Source organism: Euwallacea fornicatus, chromosome 5 (genome assembly GCF_040115645.1).
Source record: "Euwallacea fornicatus isolate EFF26 chromosome 5, ASM4011564v1, whole genome shotgun sequence".
NCBI classification, from domain to species: domain Eukaryota; kingdom Metazoa; phylum Arthropoda; class Insecta; order Coleoptera; family Curculionidae; genus Euwallacea; species Euwallacea fornicatus.
The window spans coordinates 4,973,380-4,992,928 of NC_089545.1; the positions used below are offsets into that span (position 1 = coordinate 4,973,380).

The 19,549-nt window shown below is 37.6% G+C and overlaps 1 protein-coding gene across 1 annotated transcript; it reads left to right on the top strand.

Moving 5' to 3' along the window:
* The first annotated feature begins 1,061 nt into the window (after positions 1–1,061).
* On the top strand, positions 1,062–19,542 carry LOC136339031 (protein Wnt-10b-like). The gene is made up of 7 exons (XM_066281940.1): positions 1,062–1,556; positions 4,643–4,812; positions 4,874–4,987; positions 16,120–16,586; positions 17,557–17,765; positions 18,659–18,844; positions 19,009–19,542. The coding sequence occupies exons 1-7, from the start codon at positions 1,498–1,500 to the stop codon at positions 19,172–19,174; spliced, it is 1,371 nt and encodes a 456-aa protein (XP_066138037.1). The 5' UTR covers positions 1,062–1,497; the 3' UTR covers positions 19,175–19,542.
* Positions 19,543–19,549: the final 7 nt, after the last annotated feature.

Sequence of the window (19,549 nt, forward strand, 5' to 3'; positions counted from 1 at the left end):
TTTCCAACAATCAATAGCTATTTTCCAACTATACAGGAACTTAAACCGTTTTCAATCATCAGGCTAATTTAACGTCTGTTCAATTCGTGAGCAGCTTTGTATAACAATGTGAATTACAGTTTACTTACATCAACAGATCGGCGATGTGTAATTTAGATATGACCAAAAAAAAAAGACAGAGACTCGTAAATAGTTGTTTTCAGGAAGAATTTAATAATGTGATAATACGATTTCCACGGCTCCATCTTGGGTTTGAAAAGCCTAAAAAATGAAATAGTTTTAGAAGTTTAATGAAACTTGAGAATTTTTGAATAAAATTTTAACGTTGAAGATTAATAATCTTTTTAATCAAAAAAACAGTGACCGAATTAATAATAACGGCTACGAGAGACATTAAAAAAATGCTTTTCATAGATCTTTGAAAACTGAGATGAGCGCCACAAATCACGTTTTTTCTCTGAAATCTTTTGATTAATTTCCGCTAAATTGAGAGCATAAAAATGTAAGAAATTTTAAATTTATAGGTCAATACGTGGAAATTTCAATAAACTATTCTTCACAGAAAATACTTAGAATTTCAAGAATAAAAAGGGTAATCCCGCTTCCTTCTCGCTTCGACCACTCTATTGCAGAACTTCCAAATGTAAATTGTTTATTTTCTTTGCATTTTAATGAATGAACATTTACAAATAAATGATAATAGTCGTGAAGGTACAAAGTCTTGCAGGAAATGGTATAAAGAAGTTTTTTCAACACTTGTTCCGTCGGTTTATTTATTGCTGCAATTTGTTGCACCTTTGAGGTATCGTTTTGCATTTACCAAGGTACGAAGCAACGACGATCGGGCTGGAAATTGACAGTGAGGTATCAGAACGTTTCCACTGAGAAAAATGAGAAATTCCATTACGTTCATGTCTGTAAGTACATAAATTAAATTCATTTCATATACATAACAATAATAACTATTTATTCCGTAACAGGCCTCTCCTTCCTTCAGTCCTAAACCGCACGTGCAATTTCACCCCTTAGGGAGGATCCCTTCTCTATCTATCAGTGGTTGCCCGCCCCCCCACCACGAAGCGTCTCTTCCTCCCCGATTCTGCACGTGCCCGAGGCAAACCCATCGGTCTTCTTCAAAGCGCACCGACAACACCGATTCCATAATTCTCGTGTGTCTTTCACGATGATCCTCCAGAGTCACGATTTCTTATTATCGTGAACGGATTCGTGTCTATTTCCGGGTATCCGATTCATAGAGCTGGGTGAAGTGCGTCTCGATTCGCTTTCCGGGCTCCGGACTCGCTCATGTCGCTTTCCGTTTAACATTAAAGCTCTTGAGATATTTAGGTTTTTCTTTAAAAAAAAATATATTATAAAATTTTAAACAATTTTCATAAATTTTTTAGTAATGAATTCCGATGTCTCAATTGATGAGCTCTGCGCTTTTGGAAAGTATGAGGACTGGCAAACATTTTGTTAAGTGAATAGTGCATAAGTATGGGACTGCGAAAAATTCGAACGCACGTGGTAGTTTTGATTATTGTATTAGCTGTGAGGTAAGAGGGAATATCCGTATTTTTTCTATTTTTTCACACACTTTCGACATGAAAAATAAAGTTAAAAGCACTGTACAAATAGATACACTTTATCTATAGGTGTTTATTAGAACGATAGTTTTCTAGAATTTCCATAACAATGACCGCAAATTACCCAGTAAATTATACTCTCAAAACCTTTTCTTGGTATGAGTTATGCAAATTTAATTAGTAATCACACCCCTTTGCATGTGCCGGAGGCCGCTAACTGCGTGACAAAACTGGCAACGGCTATTTAGGTCCTCCTTTTGTTGGTATTAATCAAGTGTTCTTAATGCAAAAAATACGAAACTTTCCTTCAAATCTGTAGGTAAATCGAGGTGTTGTAAGACTAAGATCAAACAGGAACTACATTGGTTTCTTTGTATACATCTCAGCTTCTATATTTTAAGCCACCATCAACATATGTAAGTAAAATCATAATACATCATCCACGTTTGGCCTCTGGGCAAACAATTAATTTGATTAGATAATATATAAAATTTATTGCTAAAACAGGATTATTTTCATACTGCACCATTGAAGTCTCTTATTTTAAGATTATGAAAATAAATTATGGAGCAGAGCGATTAGGATTTTTTTGCTATTGGAGATGCCCTTTAAAAAGCAAAAAATGCTCCCATAGAGATAATATAACGTGTGGCTTCAATTCGACGTTCCACGTAAAAGTATTTGGAAGGTTTTTGTTGGTGTAAGTAAGTTAGATACATCAGGCTGCATTTTTCAAATGAAAATAAAAAAAAAAAAATTTAATTTTTCAAATGAAAAATTAGAAAAATTTAAATTGTTTCCTTGGTTTTTGAAAAATTTTTCGGCTCTGAAAGCCTTTTTAGAGCTTTTAGAGCCGAAAAGTTTCACGAACAACAAATAAAATCTTCGAAACATCTATAGAAGTCTCAAAAAATCTCCAGTATATTTTAATAATAAGGTAAAAGCAAACTTCAAATCTTTGACTGAAGGGAAGATGATAGCCTCGACTAAAAATCGCTTATCCTTAGAAGCTTTGAGAGAGCGGAAGATTCTCAATTTTTGAGTAAAAAATATGCTAAATAATCAGACCGTAGATAAGTAATTTCACAAATAACCAAATTATCATTTGAAAGCATCAGTAGCATCATTATTCATACATTGCTTAAATGCCTCAGTATAGCTAACCAGAATACCAGGCATTAGCTGAATCAAAAACCAACGTGGGAACCCACAACGTCATCCTAACAAATCATTGGTTGTCTACATCCATTAAAGATATTTAGGACGAAATAAGATTGAGATATTGAATACCTGCTTATAAAAGTTTTCGATAAAAAAACATTTACCTGCGGTAAGTTCATTAGAAGCAGCTTAAGCTTGCCTTAAGTAAATGTTGCGTCAAATAAGGAACAAATATCTCTCTGTACTAATATTTCACTGCTCATGGAAAATAGTGTTGTCATAGGTGACTGTATTTGCCTTCACAAAATATGGATTTATTAATATATTTCCTGTAAAGCACAATATTCCACTCCCTTCGCTGTGTTTTCCTAACTGTATAAACAAATCGTTTGAGGAGATAGTTATTAATTACCTATAATGATGGTCTTGACATGAGGCAAAACTCTATCTGTTTACCAATGTATAAGTCAACAATACTGCTCACACAGCTTGGTAATAATGTACGGAAATCAACGTTAAAATTTCAATTTCTTATTTAATGTTTCTCGGTAAGGTTTTTTTTATATCCTTCGAGAAACAAACCCTGTTTGTTAACTAATGACTAAATGTTATTATCTGTTTAAGTCGAACCTGATTTTCGATAAGTTTTTTGTGACTCTCATTAAAAACATAAAGAGTAAGCATGATGACCTTGAGAGGTGCTCAACGTTGCAAAAAAGACAAGGATCAATATTCACTCTTCGATGCAACACTGTAATGCTTCGTAGGTGAAAAGTGCAAATAAAGTTGTTTCCGGAAAACAATTTTTGAACACAATTAGTAATAGAGCCGTAGATAAGGAAAAAACAACATTTGATTTTTCCCTTTTTAATGAATTTTTCAGCATTAAAATGCGCAGCTTTTCCTCAGGTTAACTTTTTTTTGATCTCGCACAATTTCCAAAATAGTAATGGGTCGAATTTGTAACATCCTCTATACGAATGCACGGTTGAATAATTCCATATTTTCCTTAAAATAATCCTATCGTGTCTTGTGTCCAGAAATTCTTAACTTTCTTTTCAGTCATTTCTGGATCGCGGACGCATATTACAAATATTACACGTTCAGCAGCTACATAGAAGAATATCTTGAAGCATGTTGTAATGATAAATGATACCTCTGCGTGGACAGACCATCATACTACTGCGCAAAGTATTCCTTGTCGTTATTTGGATTTCCCGAGAATGCTACTATCTGGTAAAAATTTGCTGTTTTTTCAAAAGACTTCGGCTTCCAAAAGAGACGAAAAAGTTGAAAATATGAAAGAAAATAGAGAAAAACGAATTCTGATTTGAATTACACCATCAACAAACAAGGTACGCAATCTAACAATAAGTGTATTCAGTTGAGCGGAATTGAATATGAAGCTCCGAAACAGAAGGAGCCCAGAAATCGCACCCATATATTGCCCCAAATCACGCAGAATCTTTTAAACATTTTTACCAAAGAGGTATGACCGAAACGAATCTCTGGTACACTCTTAAACATCCTCTTCAAGACAACTTCCATTAACACGATTTTACAAAACAGTCAAACTGCAAAGTAGAGCTCATTGAGACCAACATATGAACAACCCAACCGAATGCGTAGGGCTATGAAAAAACCATCATTCTGCTCTTAACCAGTCGACCAGTTTGAAGAAATAAATCAGGAACGAAATCAGACGACCTTTTCCAATGTAATCTCTATGCATATTTCTTCTAAAGGTCCTAACCTTCAGCTTTGCGTTTAGTTTTTCATTCCATTTGCGAACTTGTCATTAACTTGCAACTAAACCCTACCATGAGTTTATCAATAAATTTCCTCCTCCCTTCCTCTATTATAATTGTTCAATTAAAATTTTGTGCTGTTTCCAGATTGACATCTCAAAGGATATCTCCACAAGGAATTCAATCCAAGAAGGAAGTGGATATTTATACTTCACCACAGATGGATACAGACTTCTGTAGAACAATCCCTGGATTAACCAAGTTCCAAATCGAGTTGTGCAGGCACCAACCGGATACCATTGTGGTCGCCCTAGAAGGTATTTATAGATTTTGTTGTTTTTTCATGAGGGAACTAAAAACAACATTGAACTTTCTCAGGCTTGAATCTTGCAGTCAAAGAATGCCAGAATCAATTTGATGGTTACAGATGGAACTGTTCTGCACTACGAACCAGGGGAAAGAATCCCTACATAAGTGCCATATTACAACAAGGTAAGTTGATACTATAATAATTAATAGTAACTTCTTCATGAGTCGAGATTTGAGCTACGATTGAAACATGTTCCTGCTAGACTCGCCGGAACTAATCTATGCAGTAACAATTCGACCTTTATGCATCAACTAATTCTTATATATAACCTTTAGATTAGAATGTCTCAAATTCCTTTTGATCTCAATGCATGTCTCATCCCAAATTATATTTTTTAAGTAGTTTGTGCTTTAGATAATTTATTTGTCAAATGGTAGTGTTCCAACTTCACCAATTACTATTTCCCCGCTAGTCTCTCTTTCCTGAAAACGCATTAATCAATTGATTTTAAAATTAGCTAAATCATGTTTCGTATAATAATTTATTAATAACCGTTATGCCAACAAGGGTCTCGTGATAACCAAAAGCGTCAATTTATGGTAAATGACCCATTACAATAGCTTCCAATTATTCTAAAAAGCTTAAAGCGATCTTTCCCATAAAGTTAATATTACGCGCTTCAGCTTATACTTCGTTACCTAATAGCAGTTTTAAAGAAGTAAAAATACTTTGAAATTATTATGTGTAGATTGTCTCAAGGCTATCTCAAGAAATGGTATAAGAATTGTTTTACAATTGATTAACCATGTCCTGAACAGATCATTTTTAACGATTCTAACGCAGCAATGGTTTGTATGGCTCCAAGCCCCATAAACTAAAATTCTTCCACGATTCTTTTAATTTTCTTTGCATTAGCATATCAATTTTCTTAACTGTTCCTTGCACTACTTTCCTCTCTCCTTTGCAATCTACTTCTTATGCGACCCTGTTCTTTATCGCTTATTCAACCAGGTGTTTGGTGTTTCTCGGTCTCTCAACGCAAAAATGTCTTGAAATCGAGAAAATCTGTAAAAAAAAATTCAAATAATTTTTTTTTTCATTTCCGGGTGCTCAACTTTTTATGATTTCAATTTTTTCCCAAAGTCACCTTGTCCTGTCGTTTAGGGCCAACTTCGTTTTTTCGAATGGACCCATTTTTTTGGAGATTCAAATTCCTTGTTCACTCTAAAAATGGTTTTATTTGAAACATGCTTAGACGAAAGTAATCAAATTCAAGATAATACTAGATACAAAACGAACGCTTTATGGAACTCTATTAAGGTATTTGAGCAATTTTATTTGCTATGTGATACATTTTCTTTATTATATTAAAAAAAAAATGTGCGAAACGGTGCCGCAACTGTTCGAGGCACTTGAGAATTCTGTTAGGAAATGATTGTGTGGTATTTGCTAACGTTTCAGGTGTGACGTTTCGACAACCGTTTCTGGTTCGAATTTTCATGTCTTCGGCAGTGGTTGGCACTCGATCGTAAACGATATGTTTCAAATGATCCTGCAAAAAAAATCTGGTTATCGGGCCGGTCAGCCAACTGCACTGTCATGCCCAATCCACTTTTATGGAAAACGTCCATTTCAAGCTTCTCTGACACATGTGGCACAATGAGCAGGGCAGCGATCATCTTGAAACCGCATCGTGAACCTTCGCTCTCTATCAACTTCTTCAAGAAGGTCTGGCAAATCTAGGAAAAAAATGTTTTGGAGAATAATGGATACTATAATCTGGCCATGTCGGGCGCATGGCTAAAAAATAATGGAGTTCATGAGTTTGGCATAAGGATGCATTGCAGTTTAATAAGATCGAGAACTTGTTGATACAACTGTTATGAGAAATTTAGCGAGGCTAAATGCAAGAGTTTATTTTGTATGCATGTATTATTATTGTTATTTTATTATTATTATTATTGTTGCTTTCAGTCGAAAATGTATAACGTAAAAACATTTTTGCTGTCAGAAAGGAATTCGAATCTTCAAAAAAAAATTCACAGTATTAAAGGTTGATTCCCGGATAATAAAAAAGGTTTTCTTCAAGATTTTGCTTGTCCCATTTACCTAGAATCACCCGGTATACTGATGATACGACAAAGAGTTGCCAACAAGAATTCGGAGAAAGAATAAAAAACAAACATTTCTCCAACCCAAAAGTGCGGAGGCGCACACATTGGCGTAGATTGCCTTTCTCATCCCGTACAGTTTTGTGGAGTTGAAAGCGTGCCAGAATGAACTCAATTGAGCCATTACGTAATGGCCAAGAATTCACCTTTCCCTGAGGAATTTTCCGCAAACCTTCTGGAAAAGTGTTCCATTTTTTTTATATAGAGATATTTTCCAGAAATAATTATCGCGGCCAGCTAAGCATCCCCCGTTAAATGGTACGAACTTTCAGACAGACTATTACAAATACAAAAAAAGTGGAAAGACAAAGAGAAAAACTGGGTCATCGTTGTTGGACTGTGCATTGACCGACAGACTAAAAACTCACGTTACCTCACACCGGGCACAACTCTGATTGAACACTACCAAGACATAGACTAGATGTGGGATGTTTGATGTGCCTGATATGCTGGTGGTTTTGGGGTGATTGTTGTGGATGATACTGTTGTTGAGACTACGATTACTATCATTATAACACTTGTGAATACCAACATGGGCAGAAAGGCCACGTAGGCCGATAGCCTCTTCTTATTTAAGAAGGAATTATATTGTTTATTTTTATTTTTGGTACGAACTTTAATTTCGTACTGTCAGGTATAAGGTAGTACAAGACTTTTGGAGTTGGGTGTATCGTCAACAACAAAGAGGATTTTCTTAAGTTATCGAGATGTTCCTGGATGTGGATCATTCGCTCTTTCGTTCGCGAAACTACTCCTAATTAATCTTTCGCATAACGAATCTTGCTCGGCTCCCTTAAATGTTTTATTGATTTTAATTACCTGCAACCACGAATGTCGCCTAAACCTCTAAAGAAACATTTTGCCGTGCAGAAAATATCACCACAGCAATAAATAATAATTACCCCCGAAAAAGAACTTGAATAATCTGAAAATCACATTTGCAGCGCACAAACATTCAGATTGGCATTTTCATTTGCATTTTTTCTCAAAAGTGAGGCCGTTTTCGAACCTGATTGTTACCAAATCGGTACGTCAATTAATTAGCAAACCTTTGTTAACTTGGCAGTGGCTTTTTAATTGTTCAGGCCAGAGAATGAGAATGTTTTTAGCGGGTCTGTCAAGGGAAAAAGTGACTACTTTATTAGGCATGGCGAGATACCCGACGAGGTCCCCGTGAACAAACGACGCTGTTTTGCATCGAAAGTGTCTCCATGTGAATATACACGGCATTTGGTAATTAGAATTTGTAATGGTCTGCATAATGGGATTTCGTACCCCATTTGGGTATTGGTACACGCATAATGACCACTGGTGGAATCAATCAGGACAGCATAAAACAAATTCCAATATCGCCAACTCACTTTTGGTTCCGTACTTAATACGCATAATCAAATTTCATCAGGTTCGAGTACCTCTCGAATCTGACCAATTTTTGCTCCAAAGGGTTCAACAAGGTTCATCAATTAATCAATAGCGAATAAGGATACATAAATCAAACGTTTGTATATTTTATCTCAGTGGTACCCGTAAGCAACCATAATGGCATGTAATCATTTAACCATCATCAAGTAAAGATCGAAACATAATTAGTGGTTCAAGATTGATATCGTGTGAGGTTTGGAAAGTAATCGACGTAATTTGTGTGACTGCTGAAACATTAATCAAAGATAATTCGACGGTAGAATCTAGGACATATGGTAATATATTATTTAGATGGAAATTGTTGGAAAAAGTTAAATGCCAACAATACCATCTATTTTCGGTTTGAAGGAGGCAATAATGCAATTGCAATAGTTCTGCTTTATTCTCACTCACAGTGGATGAAAGCAATTTTGTTTCACTGGGTTATAGCGGCATTTCTCCATGTATTTTTCAGCCACAAAAAAGAGAAAATCCAACGACGCAATGTCCGAAGAACGAGATGGGGACTTTTGTTCGTTTAAAACCCAGTTGCTGATTTTCTAAGAACTTTTGATATTAATTTAGTCTCAGTCGAGCTTTTGACTGCATCTTCTAAGGATCCGAGACTCTTCTGAGCTCAAGTTTTTTTCATCCCTATTTGGATCCAGACTCTTCGAGAGTCGCCTTCAGAGCCCGTTTCAAGCCCTCTATACGTGCGTCTCCACGCTCTCGAAGACCTATCCTCAGCCTGAGGCATTCATCATAAGGAATCTTCTTGTTCTTCCCCTCTTTATCCACTACCGTGTCTTCCTGGTTTTCTCTTCCTCAATAGGAACCGATGTCCGACGGATCGCAACTGACCACTCAGGCGTCCAAATTATGCGAGCATGAACAATGGCAGACCGTGTTCAATAGCATCATTACGACTTTACGTCGCACTCCCTCAACCAACGCTTGAAACAGAAGAAAATGCACACTGCCGTCATTGAAAAAGGTTTTCCCTATGGAAATGAATGCACACATCGGAAACGTCTAAGGCTCTTTTTATAAATAGATTGAAGTTCTTCTGAAATTAATTAAAAAATAAAGTTATGCCTTTATAGTATTAAAAAGTGTTCAAAATTGAACGAAACTAAGCTTTTGTTTGATATATTTCTAAATTATATTCATTTATTCACAAGTTGTGAACAAAACTGAAAATGCCCTTCCTTTAACTTGACGAAACATTCTCAGCAATCAAAAAATATGAGTCTAATGCAAAGTTTGGCCTCCACGGTTATCAATTACAGCCCTAATTCTATTGTCCAAATCCAAAATTATATTGTTGATTTCCGTTTGTGGTATTTTTCCTGTTCCTCTGACAATAGCTCCCGGAATTTAAAGCCAGCGCGAATGTTGGCCATATGTGGCCAAACTTTTCTTTGAAATATGTCCCAGACACGCTCAACTGGATTCAGATCTGACGATTGTGCTGGCCAAGGCAATGTAACGAATCTTTCATCGGTCATCGGATTCCTTCGTCGACCTGTAGACGAGCATTGTCATACATGAGCCGAAAGTTTTGGCCAACAGTGCCAGCGCACAGTGGGACTGTAAGGTCAAGAATGGTATTGACGTACTATCGAACTGTTAGAAATTGATTCGAAAAAACGAGGTCGGTTCGACCGCCAATCACTATTCCATCCCATACTACTATTGTACCACCTCTATACGAATAGGCTTTCTGAACATGTCGTAAACTTTCAACATTTCCAGACTGTCTTTACATTCTTGTTTGATTAGAATCTGCGTGAAATCCGGCTCTGGATTCATCAGTGAATAAAACTGTAGTCCAATCAAATCGATCTTGAGCTGCGGTTGTAATGCATCCACGTCCGGAATGTTGTTCAGCCGGAGTCCCAGTTTTCCTAATGTGCCCCCATAATCGACTAATAATACTTTGGAGATACACGCATGCGCTCAGCTACTTCAACTTGTCTTAAACCAGCTTGAAGAAGGCCTATCACTCCATTCGTCTCATCCAGAGTTAAATGTTGTCGTTCCGTGATAAAACACAGTACTTTCAAAGCACCTGCTAAGCACCAACTAGTATCAAGAGAATGAAATCGAGCGATAATTTTGCAGAGTACAAAATTCTAACTTTTCCATATCTGCAAGGAAATTGTTTACTTACTTTTAAATTTTTTCAATGAATTCAAATTTATATTCACAGTAAGGACTAGTGCTAATATGGTATAGTATAAACTATTAGGTTGATACGAAATTAACGACGATTTTTTTAAAATGCTTTTTCTTGCAAAAAATGGCGTTTGGTTTGCTTTATTTTTGAAAAATTTCCCTTTGTCGACAATACAAATTCATATTGAAAATTATCTGCATATTTGCAATGCTATGCTGTGTCCTTTCGACGGGGGATGGAAGAAAGTACTGTCATTTCGCGATCTCAACGAATTTTTTGGCAAAGGAATACTCGGTCAAAAGCAAGTGGAAATATGGTTCAATAAGTCTAAATTGGGTGACGTAAACCTCGCTGATGAAGACGGAAGAGGACGATCATCGGATTTCGAGACGTTAGACGGACTTTGAACGAGACGAAAACCTAGCCAGCAAGATGCTGGCCGAAGACTTCAATGTCCACGTGCGCCGTCTCGAAAAGCTCGAAAAAGTGTGGAAATTGACTGGACGGGACATGAATGAACTCTCCGACAACAACAAAGCCGAACGGATCCGTATTTTTACCGATTTGCTGCAACGAAATGAACAAACTCCATTTCTAAAGAACATCGTCACTTGTGATGAATCATTGTTGCTGGTCAAAAACGTTAAGAAAAAGATGGTTTGCGTATCGCCAGGTGCTTCACCTAAAGGAATGCCGCAAGAACCTAGCCTGTACAAATGTTATGTGGCGTGTCTGGTAGGACAGAAGTGGAATCATCTCCTGGGAGATCATTTCGAACGGCACTCAGTATTGGTGGGCTGAGTAGTATGACCGCCTAAGAGTGGCGATCTCTGGACAAAAAGCGGAAATTCAACATCAACAGCTGCGTCTACATGGGTCAACTTGACCGCCTTCACATTGCCATCGAGAAAGAACAGCCGCCCAAAAAGACCATATCGTCTTCTATCGAGATGATGCACGTCCTCATGGCGAACAACACGTCGTCGGATCGATCGTCGATGAGGAGTAGGATTTGCTCCCTCGACAGCCCTAATCGCCGACCGAAGCTCATATAGACTACCACGTCAGTCAGTTAATGAAAAACTGTCAAACAATCAAAATTTAAGAAGATTTTGTTGACTTGGTGGTCATTGTCAAAGGGTGGGTCGCCTCCAACAAGCAGTTATTGAAGTCCACGGTGAATACGCTCAGGAATAACTATTTAAACATGTTTTTGTTAACTTTTTTTATTCGTTTTATTGAATAAAATTTGTTGAAAAAATCGTCGTTATCTATGCATCAACCCATTACAATTGAAATCATCTGTTTTCGGTCATATGATTTTAAAAAAATATCTTTGAACTTTTCCGATGAGAGTATTTTTTATGTGTCTCGATTGACTTACTACGGGGTGTTGCAACGAGAACGCAACATTTAAATTTTAAGGAAAACACCGTTTTTTGCAGCAGAATGCTGAATTCTTTATTGATTTGAGATATAGACGTTCAGGTATTAAATGCGAAATAACCCATTCGATAAATGGCCGCCGCGGCTTCGGTAGCACAAATGCACTCTTCTCTCGAAATTTCGAACAACTGTTTTGTATAAATCTGGCCGCATTTGTTTGATACAGCAGATACAATTTCGGCCTTTAATGCTTGGGTGGTCTTAGATTTGTTGGCGTATACATGAGATTTCGCAAAAACCCCAAAGGAAAAAGTCGATAGGTGCCAGGTCGGACGAACGTGGAGGCCAATTCCTGTCACCATGACGGGAGATGGCCCGACCAGTTCCGTTCAACGATCCAACAGGTGAACTGTCTTCTTCGCTCTGCACGGTCTGCGGGCAAAAGTTGTTGGTTCAGGTCGATTTTGTAAAGATGGCAACGTAAATCTACGACGAAGGGTATCTGTTGAAACGTTCAAGTCTTGAGCACGTCGACGAGTCGAGGTCCCTGGATTCTCACCCGCACTCTGGCGAACTGCCGTGACGTTTGCCACCAAAGGACCGCTGCGAGGTCGTTCTGTGCCTCTCGGATCGATAGCTGAACCGGTACGACCGAATTCTACCAACCGAGCTTCTACTATTGTGATAGTGAGACTTGACAGAAAGGACGCGCTGCTTCGCGGTATATCGCTCCATGTTTACCAACTTCCATCTGTCTTCCTTCGATCTGGCACGCCGGTTCGCTTATCAAAAGAGTACAGCCAAAATGACGAGCTATTCAAATCTCGCGTTCTTATTGCAACACCCTTAATGATCAACGCAGCTAATGGACGGTCTTTACAAGAGCGAAAGCGCAGGGGGGAGGGAGGACATTAAAACGGCGGATTCCCGGACATGTCAAGTGTTTCCAATCATGGTCTTGATTTCGCAATCTGTGCTGGTGGTCGCTGTCAACAACGACAAGCCAGAAACGATATCGTTCCGATTAACATCGATATGCGCAATTTAGATGCAGCAAATGCGACCACTCGCAGTTCGAGAAAAAACTGCGCAGCACGGCACCGCGTACGTGGTGATTGACTAAGAATTGCTCATTATACGCCGCGGTCGCATTTATGACAGGACAGATTTACGAAATCACCTGCGCAGGTCGGTAAAAGTAAATTAAATTAGCAGGCAATAATGCTGATTAAAGTACGAGATTGAATCTTTGCGGGTAAAACGAAGAGAGTAAGTTTCGATAATAATAAACAAGTAAACGAAAGAGGATGGTATTTGACCGTCCATCGGACGATTTACAGCGGCAGCGCATCGGTGTGTAGTCTTCGCTCTTTACAATTCCCCAGTAGCCATTCAATACCCTATATAGGTCTTGTCTTCAAAATTTTTATCTCTCCTTCATACCTTGTTTGTAGCCGAGGGTCGAGATTTATCTCTCTTGTTTCCTCGGCCTATTTGCGACATCTGTCTTTGTTCTGCTCGGCCCTGTCATTCATTGAGATATGTTACACTACATCCTGCGATATACGCACATAATCAAAATCTGAGGATATCAAAGATTTTTATTAATAACATTTTCTCTCTCTGCCTCACTACCACAGCAGCTCAAGAAAGTATTCGTGCGCCCAGGCTAGTAGCGTTTCTCCCGCAATTTTCGCAGCTCAAAAGCAATTTTAATCATTCGAGTTCGATGAATTTTGCACAAATAAGACATCATTGCGCAGATTTATGAAAAATGTAACCGGGAAACTCTCCTTGTATAAAGAAAATAAAGAATAATGTCTTTAAGTATGGCCAAAAAAGGATTCATGCAGCGCGAAAACCAAACTTTTACGACTCTAAATAACAATGAAGTTTAGTCACTGATATTTGGTGGGATGCTCCTTAGGCTCGATCGCAGCCTACAAACAACGAATCATTGATTCAACTAAATTACAGATAATATATTCACGTATTTTGAGCCATTCGTCTAAAATAACGTTGCTTAGTTGTACTTTCCTCGAAATTTTCTCCTTTCCTTGTCTGTCTTGCCGAATCTTCCCATGAGTGCTCAATCGGATTTAGGTCCGGGGAGTGCGGTGGTGTTTTTAACAAATGAGGTGCAGGATGTCCCGCGAATATGGGTCCGCACCTACGTCCTAAAAGTATAACTAGGAAAATGTTGTAACTTGGACATCATACTGAAGTGGAAGTGGTCTTTTGATTAAAAATATTTTTATGGACATACCGCTTGCGGTTGCACCGTAAATGAGTGTCAACTCACGGATTTTAAACGGAACACCCTGTATATTATATCAAATTTCGATTCGACATTTTCCAAATATAATGCATGCCTTAATTTTACGGTTTTCGAGATATCTAGCGTTTTCCAAAAAAAAATTACTGTCCATAACGTAACGTGTGTGCGAAATGTGTTGGAATTCTCACCTACCGCTTTTTCCAGACAATCACAGAATTTGAATGTTTGTCGCACAAACCTGGAACCGTGGAAAAAATAAATTCGTTGTTTTAAAAATTAATGGTTATGACCGGCTCTATGGCTATTACAACTTCATATAAATTCAGCTAAAGGAAATTCTCTTTTTACGATATGTCGTTCCTGCTCATCTAACCATAGACAAAACCGAAGATAACTAAATGCAGCAAGAGGAATTGAAAAGTAATTAATGTAAAATTATGCGGTGCTAAAAGCTTTCATGTTTATTAAGAGACTGAAAACTTAGCTAACAAGTAATGTAAAAGCGACATAATTTTTAATAGTCGAGGTGCTAATTTTTTTAAAACATGCAGTGAATGAATGCCATTCATCATCATGTGTAATGGCACCTTTGATCCCGTGATGAGCCTTTAATTACGATAAATTAAAAATTGTTTTTTTATGTTCGAATTTATTCATTGCCCTCTGATAATCTCCTATGAATTTTAGTCTAAGCACATTTTTATACATTACAATGTAACGTTTTTCTAAAAAAATAAAGTTACTAACAACGTAACCACAACAATCGAGGGCACAATAATAGGACAAATATGACAATATTCTATCCCTTGTGTGTATTTCACGCCGCAATACAAAATCCCAGACAGCAGAGGTGACATAAACACCATTTGACACACCTAATTGATTTGTATGCTGTCATCAGATCTGCCAGTGACGGGGGCCCAGCGAACCAGAATCACCTAATATGATTGTATTGAGACCTTTTATTTCTATCATTCCTGGCGATGCGGATTAATTTTGAATTATCCGCTACTACTTTTTATGTTTTTTGCCCTTAAAATTTTTAGTGTTCCCTAATTTTAGTTTCTCAAATAATCGCCGCCACTGGCAAATTAAATGGTCGCACCTGGCCATTGAATGGAACTGAAAAAAGGTATTGTTTGCAAATAGAGTGCTACTTAGTGCTTCAACAAGAACTAATAATAGTGATTCTATAAGTTGGGGCGTCGATAATTGCAAATAATAATGAGCTGTTTTATTTTTCGTAGAAGCTGCAGTTGAGATTTTTTCGCGCAATTCAAAAGCCAACGGTGCCATTGGCGAATTGAGTCTAATTATGGGGCACATGACGCAGTGAGAAATTATTGTGCTATTGTGAGTTGACGGGGCTTGATTTATTTTTCTGGTACTTCTGGTTGTTTCAAACGAAGCAAAAAAAACTGTCTCATGAAAAAGTTAAAAGTGGTGCAAGTAATGCCAATACAGTTATAAGTTAAGATTTAACACTTTTCTTTCTTGCACGCAGCTTCTACCACTCTTTTACATAGTGAACGATCATTAAGGTTACATATACAAAAAGTCCATCAGCGTCCCTTACCCGTATCTCAAAAATCAAGGACGTTTTGCGACTCCGTTTGTGTGCGCTCATAGAGCGCACCGTGACGCTTAATTTGAGGTACTATTTGAGGCAACTGCTCTACGGGTTCCCGAGATATTGACGATTAAAGTTTGAAAATTGACAAATATTAGGGCTCACACCTGTTTTGGAATTTCTCAGGAAAATTCTCGTTTTGCGTACTCTTTAATATGCCGCGTCGCGGCCGGGGTTTCCCGGTCGGACCTCGATAGCCGAAGACTTAATTATTACAAGAAACTCAATTACTCTGTATTTAGTACCTTTATTATTATCATTATTTCTAGGTTACAAAGAAACCGCCTTCTCTTATGCCCTCGCATCGGCCGGAGTAGTAATCGCTGTCGCCCGAGCCTGCAGCTCAGCATCTCTTCGCAATTGCGGATGTGATGAAAAAATGTACAAAATGAAGAAACCGCGGCAAATCCAAAAAGAAAACATTGTTTATAACATTAAAACGAAACTACGGCCCGTATCGAGCGAATTGGTGAAAGCCAATGGTACATACACAATCTCAAACCCATTTTTATACTACTCGGAGGAAAGGAAAATGTCGTCTAGTAGTGCAAACGATATTCCGAATAAGATGGTAGATTCCGCAAATAAAGAAGCGCCAACCTTTTGGAAATGGGGAGGGTGCTCCCATAATTTGAAGTATGGTCTTAGATTCTCCAAGATGTTCCTGGACTCGAGGGAAAAGGCCGACGACATTCATTCCAAGACCAATTTGCACAATAATCAAGTAGGAAGAATGGTAAGTTAACAGGCTTATAAAGGAGTTAATTAAACTCGAATTCAACCTTTCCCATCTGCATAATATGAAAGTGTCTTATTCCCACCAAACAGTCGGATGATTTATTTTCTACTACCGGCGGTGCGGTCCACCTTTACAAACCGAAATATTTTCACACAAAAGGTATCCGGGGGCTCCGCCCCTTTCTTCGGCCATCGCATTTCGGACATCGGTTATTATTACAAGATTATTATGAAGACCACACGCGAGATATTACCATTGTTTTTGAATCCTCGAGGTGAGAGCGGTGCAGAGTGGGACTCAATTGATTTTATTCCTATGGAAATTCAGTATGGTAAATTAATTTCAAATTTCACATGTCTATAAACTGGCAAAACCTAAGAAATATGTATTGGGTGAAAGTCGGTTTTGATCTGAAGAAGGCAGGAGTGCCATATTCAGACGGGTTCGTGTCAGTAGTATAACTTAATTTCCGAATTATAACAAACTTAAAAAAGAGGAAAAACAAATTTCCAAATTCTTCTCAGGAAAAACATCAGAATTCACATCAGAAAACGTAAAGTAAGTCCTCAGTTCTTCTCAAAGAAGACTCGCAAATTTCATGCCTCTAATTATGACACTATTAATTTGAAATATGTTATACATACAGCGTGTTTCAGAAACATACCTCTTACCTCGCCAACTCGCAAAAAGCTGCGAGAGAAGTAGCTTCATTAACTTTAGCGTTTTATCGGCTTATAAGAGTGAGTCAAGATAAGCGAGTAAATTGCAAATACTTGGCCCCTTGGGGTTCTACCGTCGTTATGCTTTCTTTTGACTAAATCATAGTGCTACCACTGAGTGAACTTTCTATGGTTAAATATTTTCGGTGGTCATATTAGAACTTTAACGATAAGAAAACGAAATTATTGAGTGTACGCCTGTGCCATTACCATTCTGTATGCAAGGTTAATTATATTTTTTTTTTTAGATGGTAAAACATAACATGGACGTGAGGTGTAAGTGCCATGGAGTTTCCGGAAGTTGTCAACTGAAAACGTGTTGGAGAGCTACACCCGATCTCAGATCAATAGGGCGTCTGTTAATGGAGAAGTATGGATCAGCCATTCTGATCGATCCAAACCAAAATCCAAGTCTTGATTTAAATCTCGGAAGGAAAAACTCGAGAAAATTTAATATGTAAGTTTAAAAGGTCTTCACTCCAAGCTACCATAATGGTAAATACCGTTATGTAGGGAAAATGTGCCTGTAATTGCCCTTTAACTTTAACCTTTAATCACGTTATTATTATTTTAATTATCGTTGTCATTCCCTTGCATTCGGTTGATGAAGTAATTTTATGCAATGCATTGTTTTTGAATATACAGGGTTTCGCTAAAAGGCCCGGACAAAATTCTACGCCAAATTTCTGAGGTAAAACACGACATCGTGTATTTTGAAAACCATCCACTTTTGGACTGAGATAAATTGGGTTAAAATCATGTTTTCGCCTCAGAAATCTGTGGTAGAATTTTGTATAGACATTTTCGAAACACCCTGTATATTTAGTTTTCATTTGCTTCATAGTTCCTTTTTATCGCTTACCGGTTTACTTCTTGTTTATGTTCTTGGCGGCTTTTCAATTTTCTTTTTCTCCCAATTTGGTTCGTGTTGCGACTTAAGGATCCATTTTTGGTTTGGAGTTCGAATTTCTATTTGGGAGTTCGGCTCGTGTTCCGAGTTGGGGGATCGTGTTCGGTTGCGGAGTTCGGGTCCGTATTCCATATTTAGTTCCATAAAAGTTCCATAGTTATAAACTTATGTGCCTAAAATGGCCCGTCGTGTTCTGTAGGGTCAATTAAAACCTAGAGACCATCATAGGGATAATCGAAAAAACTCAAAGGATATTTTTATTAATTTTGTTATAGTAGGACCAATTGAGTTCCATAAAATGATAAGTTGAATCACCGCCACACACATTTTCATTTTACGTTATACACTGACCAGAAAACTTGTATAAAAAAACATGTTGGTCATGGTATATGATGGTTTTGTTTAATCATATATCATCTGCTTCGATTTGATATCGATAGGGTGAATTCAAACAATCCATACAAGAAGGTAACAATTCAACCCCAAGCCAAACGGAAGAAATTCAAAGGAAACAAAAGAAAACAGGATTTGACCTTTGATCTTCTCTACTATGAAAGATCACCGAACTTTTGTGATAACATTACTTCGTTGGATATACCTGGTACTACTGGACGAGCTTGTAATAGGTAAGACTAGGGAATTAAGGGCGAGTGGATCAGGGTAATGAGAATTCTAACCGAACCAAGTATATATCAATTTCTATTGATTTTTTAAAGTATTTTTCTTTGATTTCATGTCGCTGAAAAACGCAATAATTCTTTGGAACTGTACCAAATCTTTTTTACTTCAGCACGATTAAGATGGGTCCCAATAGTTGTACGTCTCTTTGCTGTGGAAGAGGATACAATTCAGTCAAACGTACCAAATTGGAAAGGTGCCATTGTGAATTTGTCTGGTGTTGTGAAGTAAAGTGCGACATATGCAGTGAAACAAAATGGATAAATGTGTGCAAATGATCAATAATTTATTTATATATCTATTTGACGAGAGGGATATGAATGTGATTCATTCAAATAGCGAATTCTTTTTTTTTCTTATTTGGAAATATTTACGAACGCACAACTGTGTTTATTTACGCGTATACAGGATTAGAAAAATGAACTAGAACCAAATATATTTTTTTAATTATCCAATTGAAAAGAGACATGCAAATTTTTAATGGACCACTCGGTATGCCTACTGGGTAGTACCGTCCATGGGGAGTCGCTCTAGACCTAGGAAAAACCGAAGAAGTCGTTTATGTCGAAGTCACTCCAGATGTCGCTCCAGAAGGAGTAAGCATAGTTCAGTCTATTTTTCTCTAACTCAAACCGTTTAGTACGGCAACTGAA

Coding starts and splice junctions, on each gene's coding strand:
- LOC136339031 (XM_066281940.1), top strand. CDS start 1,498: ATGGGACTGCGAAAAATTCGAACGCACGTGGTAGTTTTGATTATTGTA. Junction 4,988..16,119: donor AAGTGCCATATTACAACAAG/GTAAGTTGATAC, acceptor CATTATTTCTAG/GTTACAAAGAAACCGCCTTC. Junction 18,845..19,008: donor ACTGGACGAGCTTGTAATAG/GTAAGACTAGGG, acceptor TTTTTACTTCAG/CACGATTAAGATGGGTCCCA.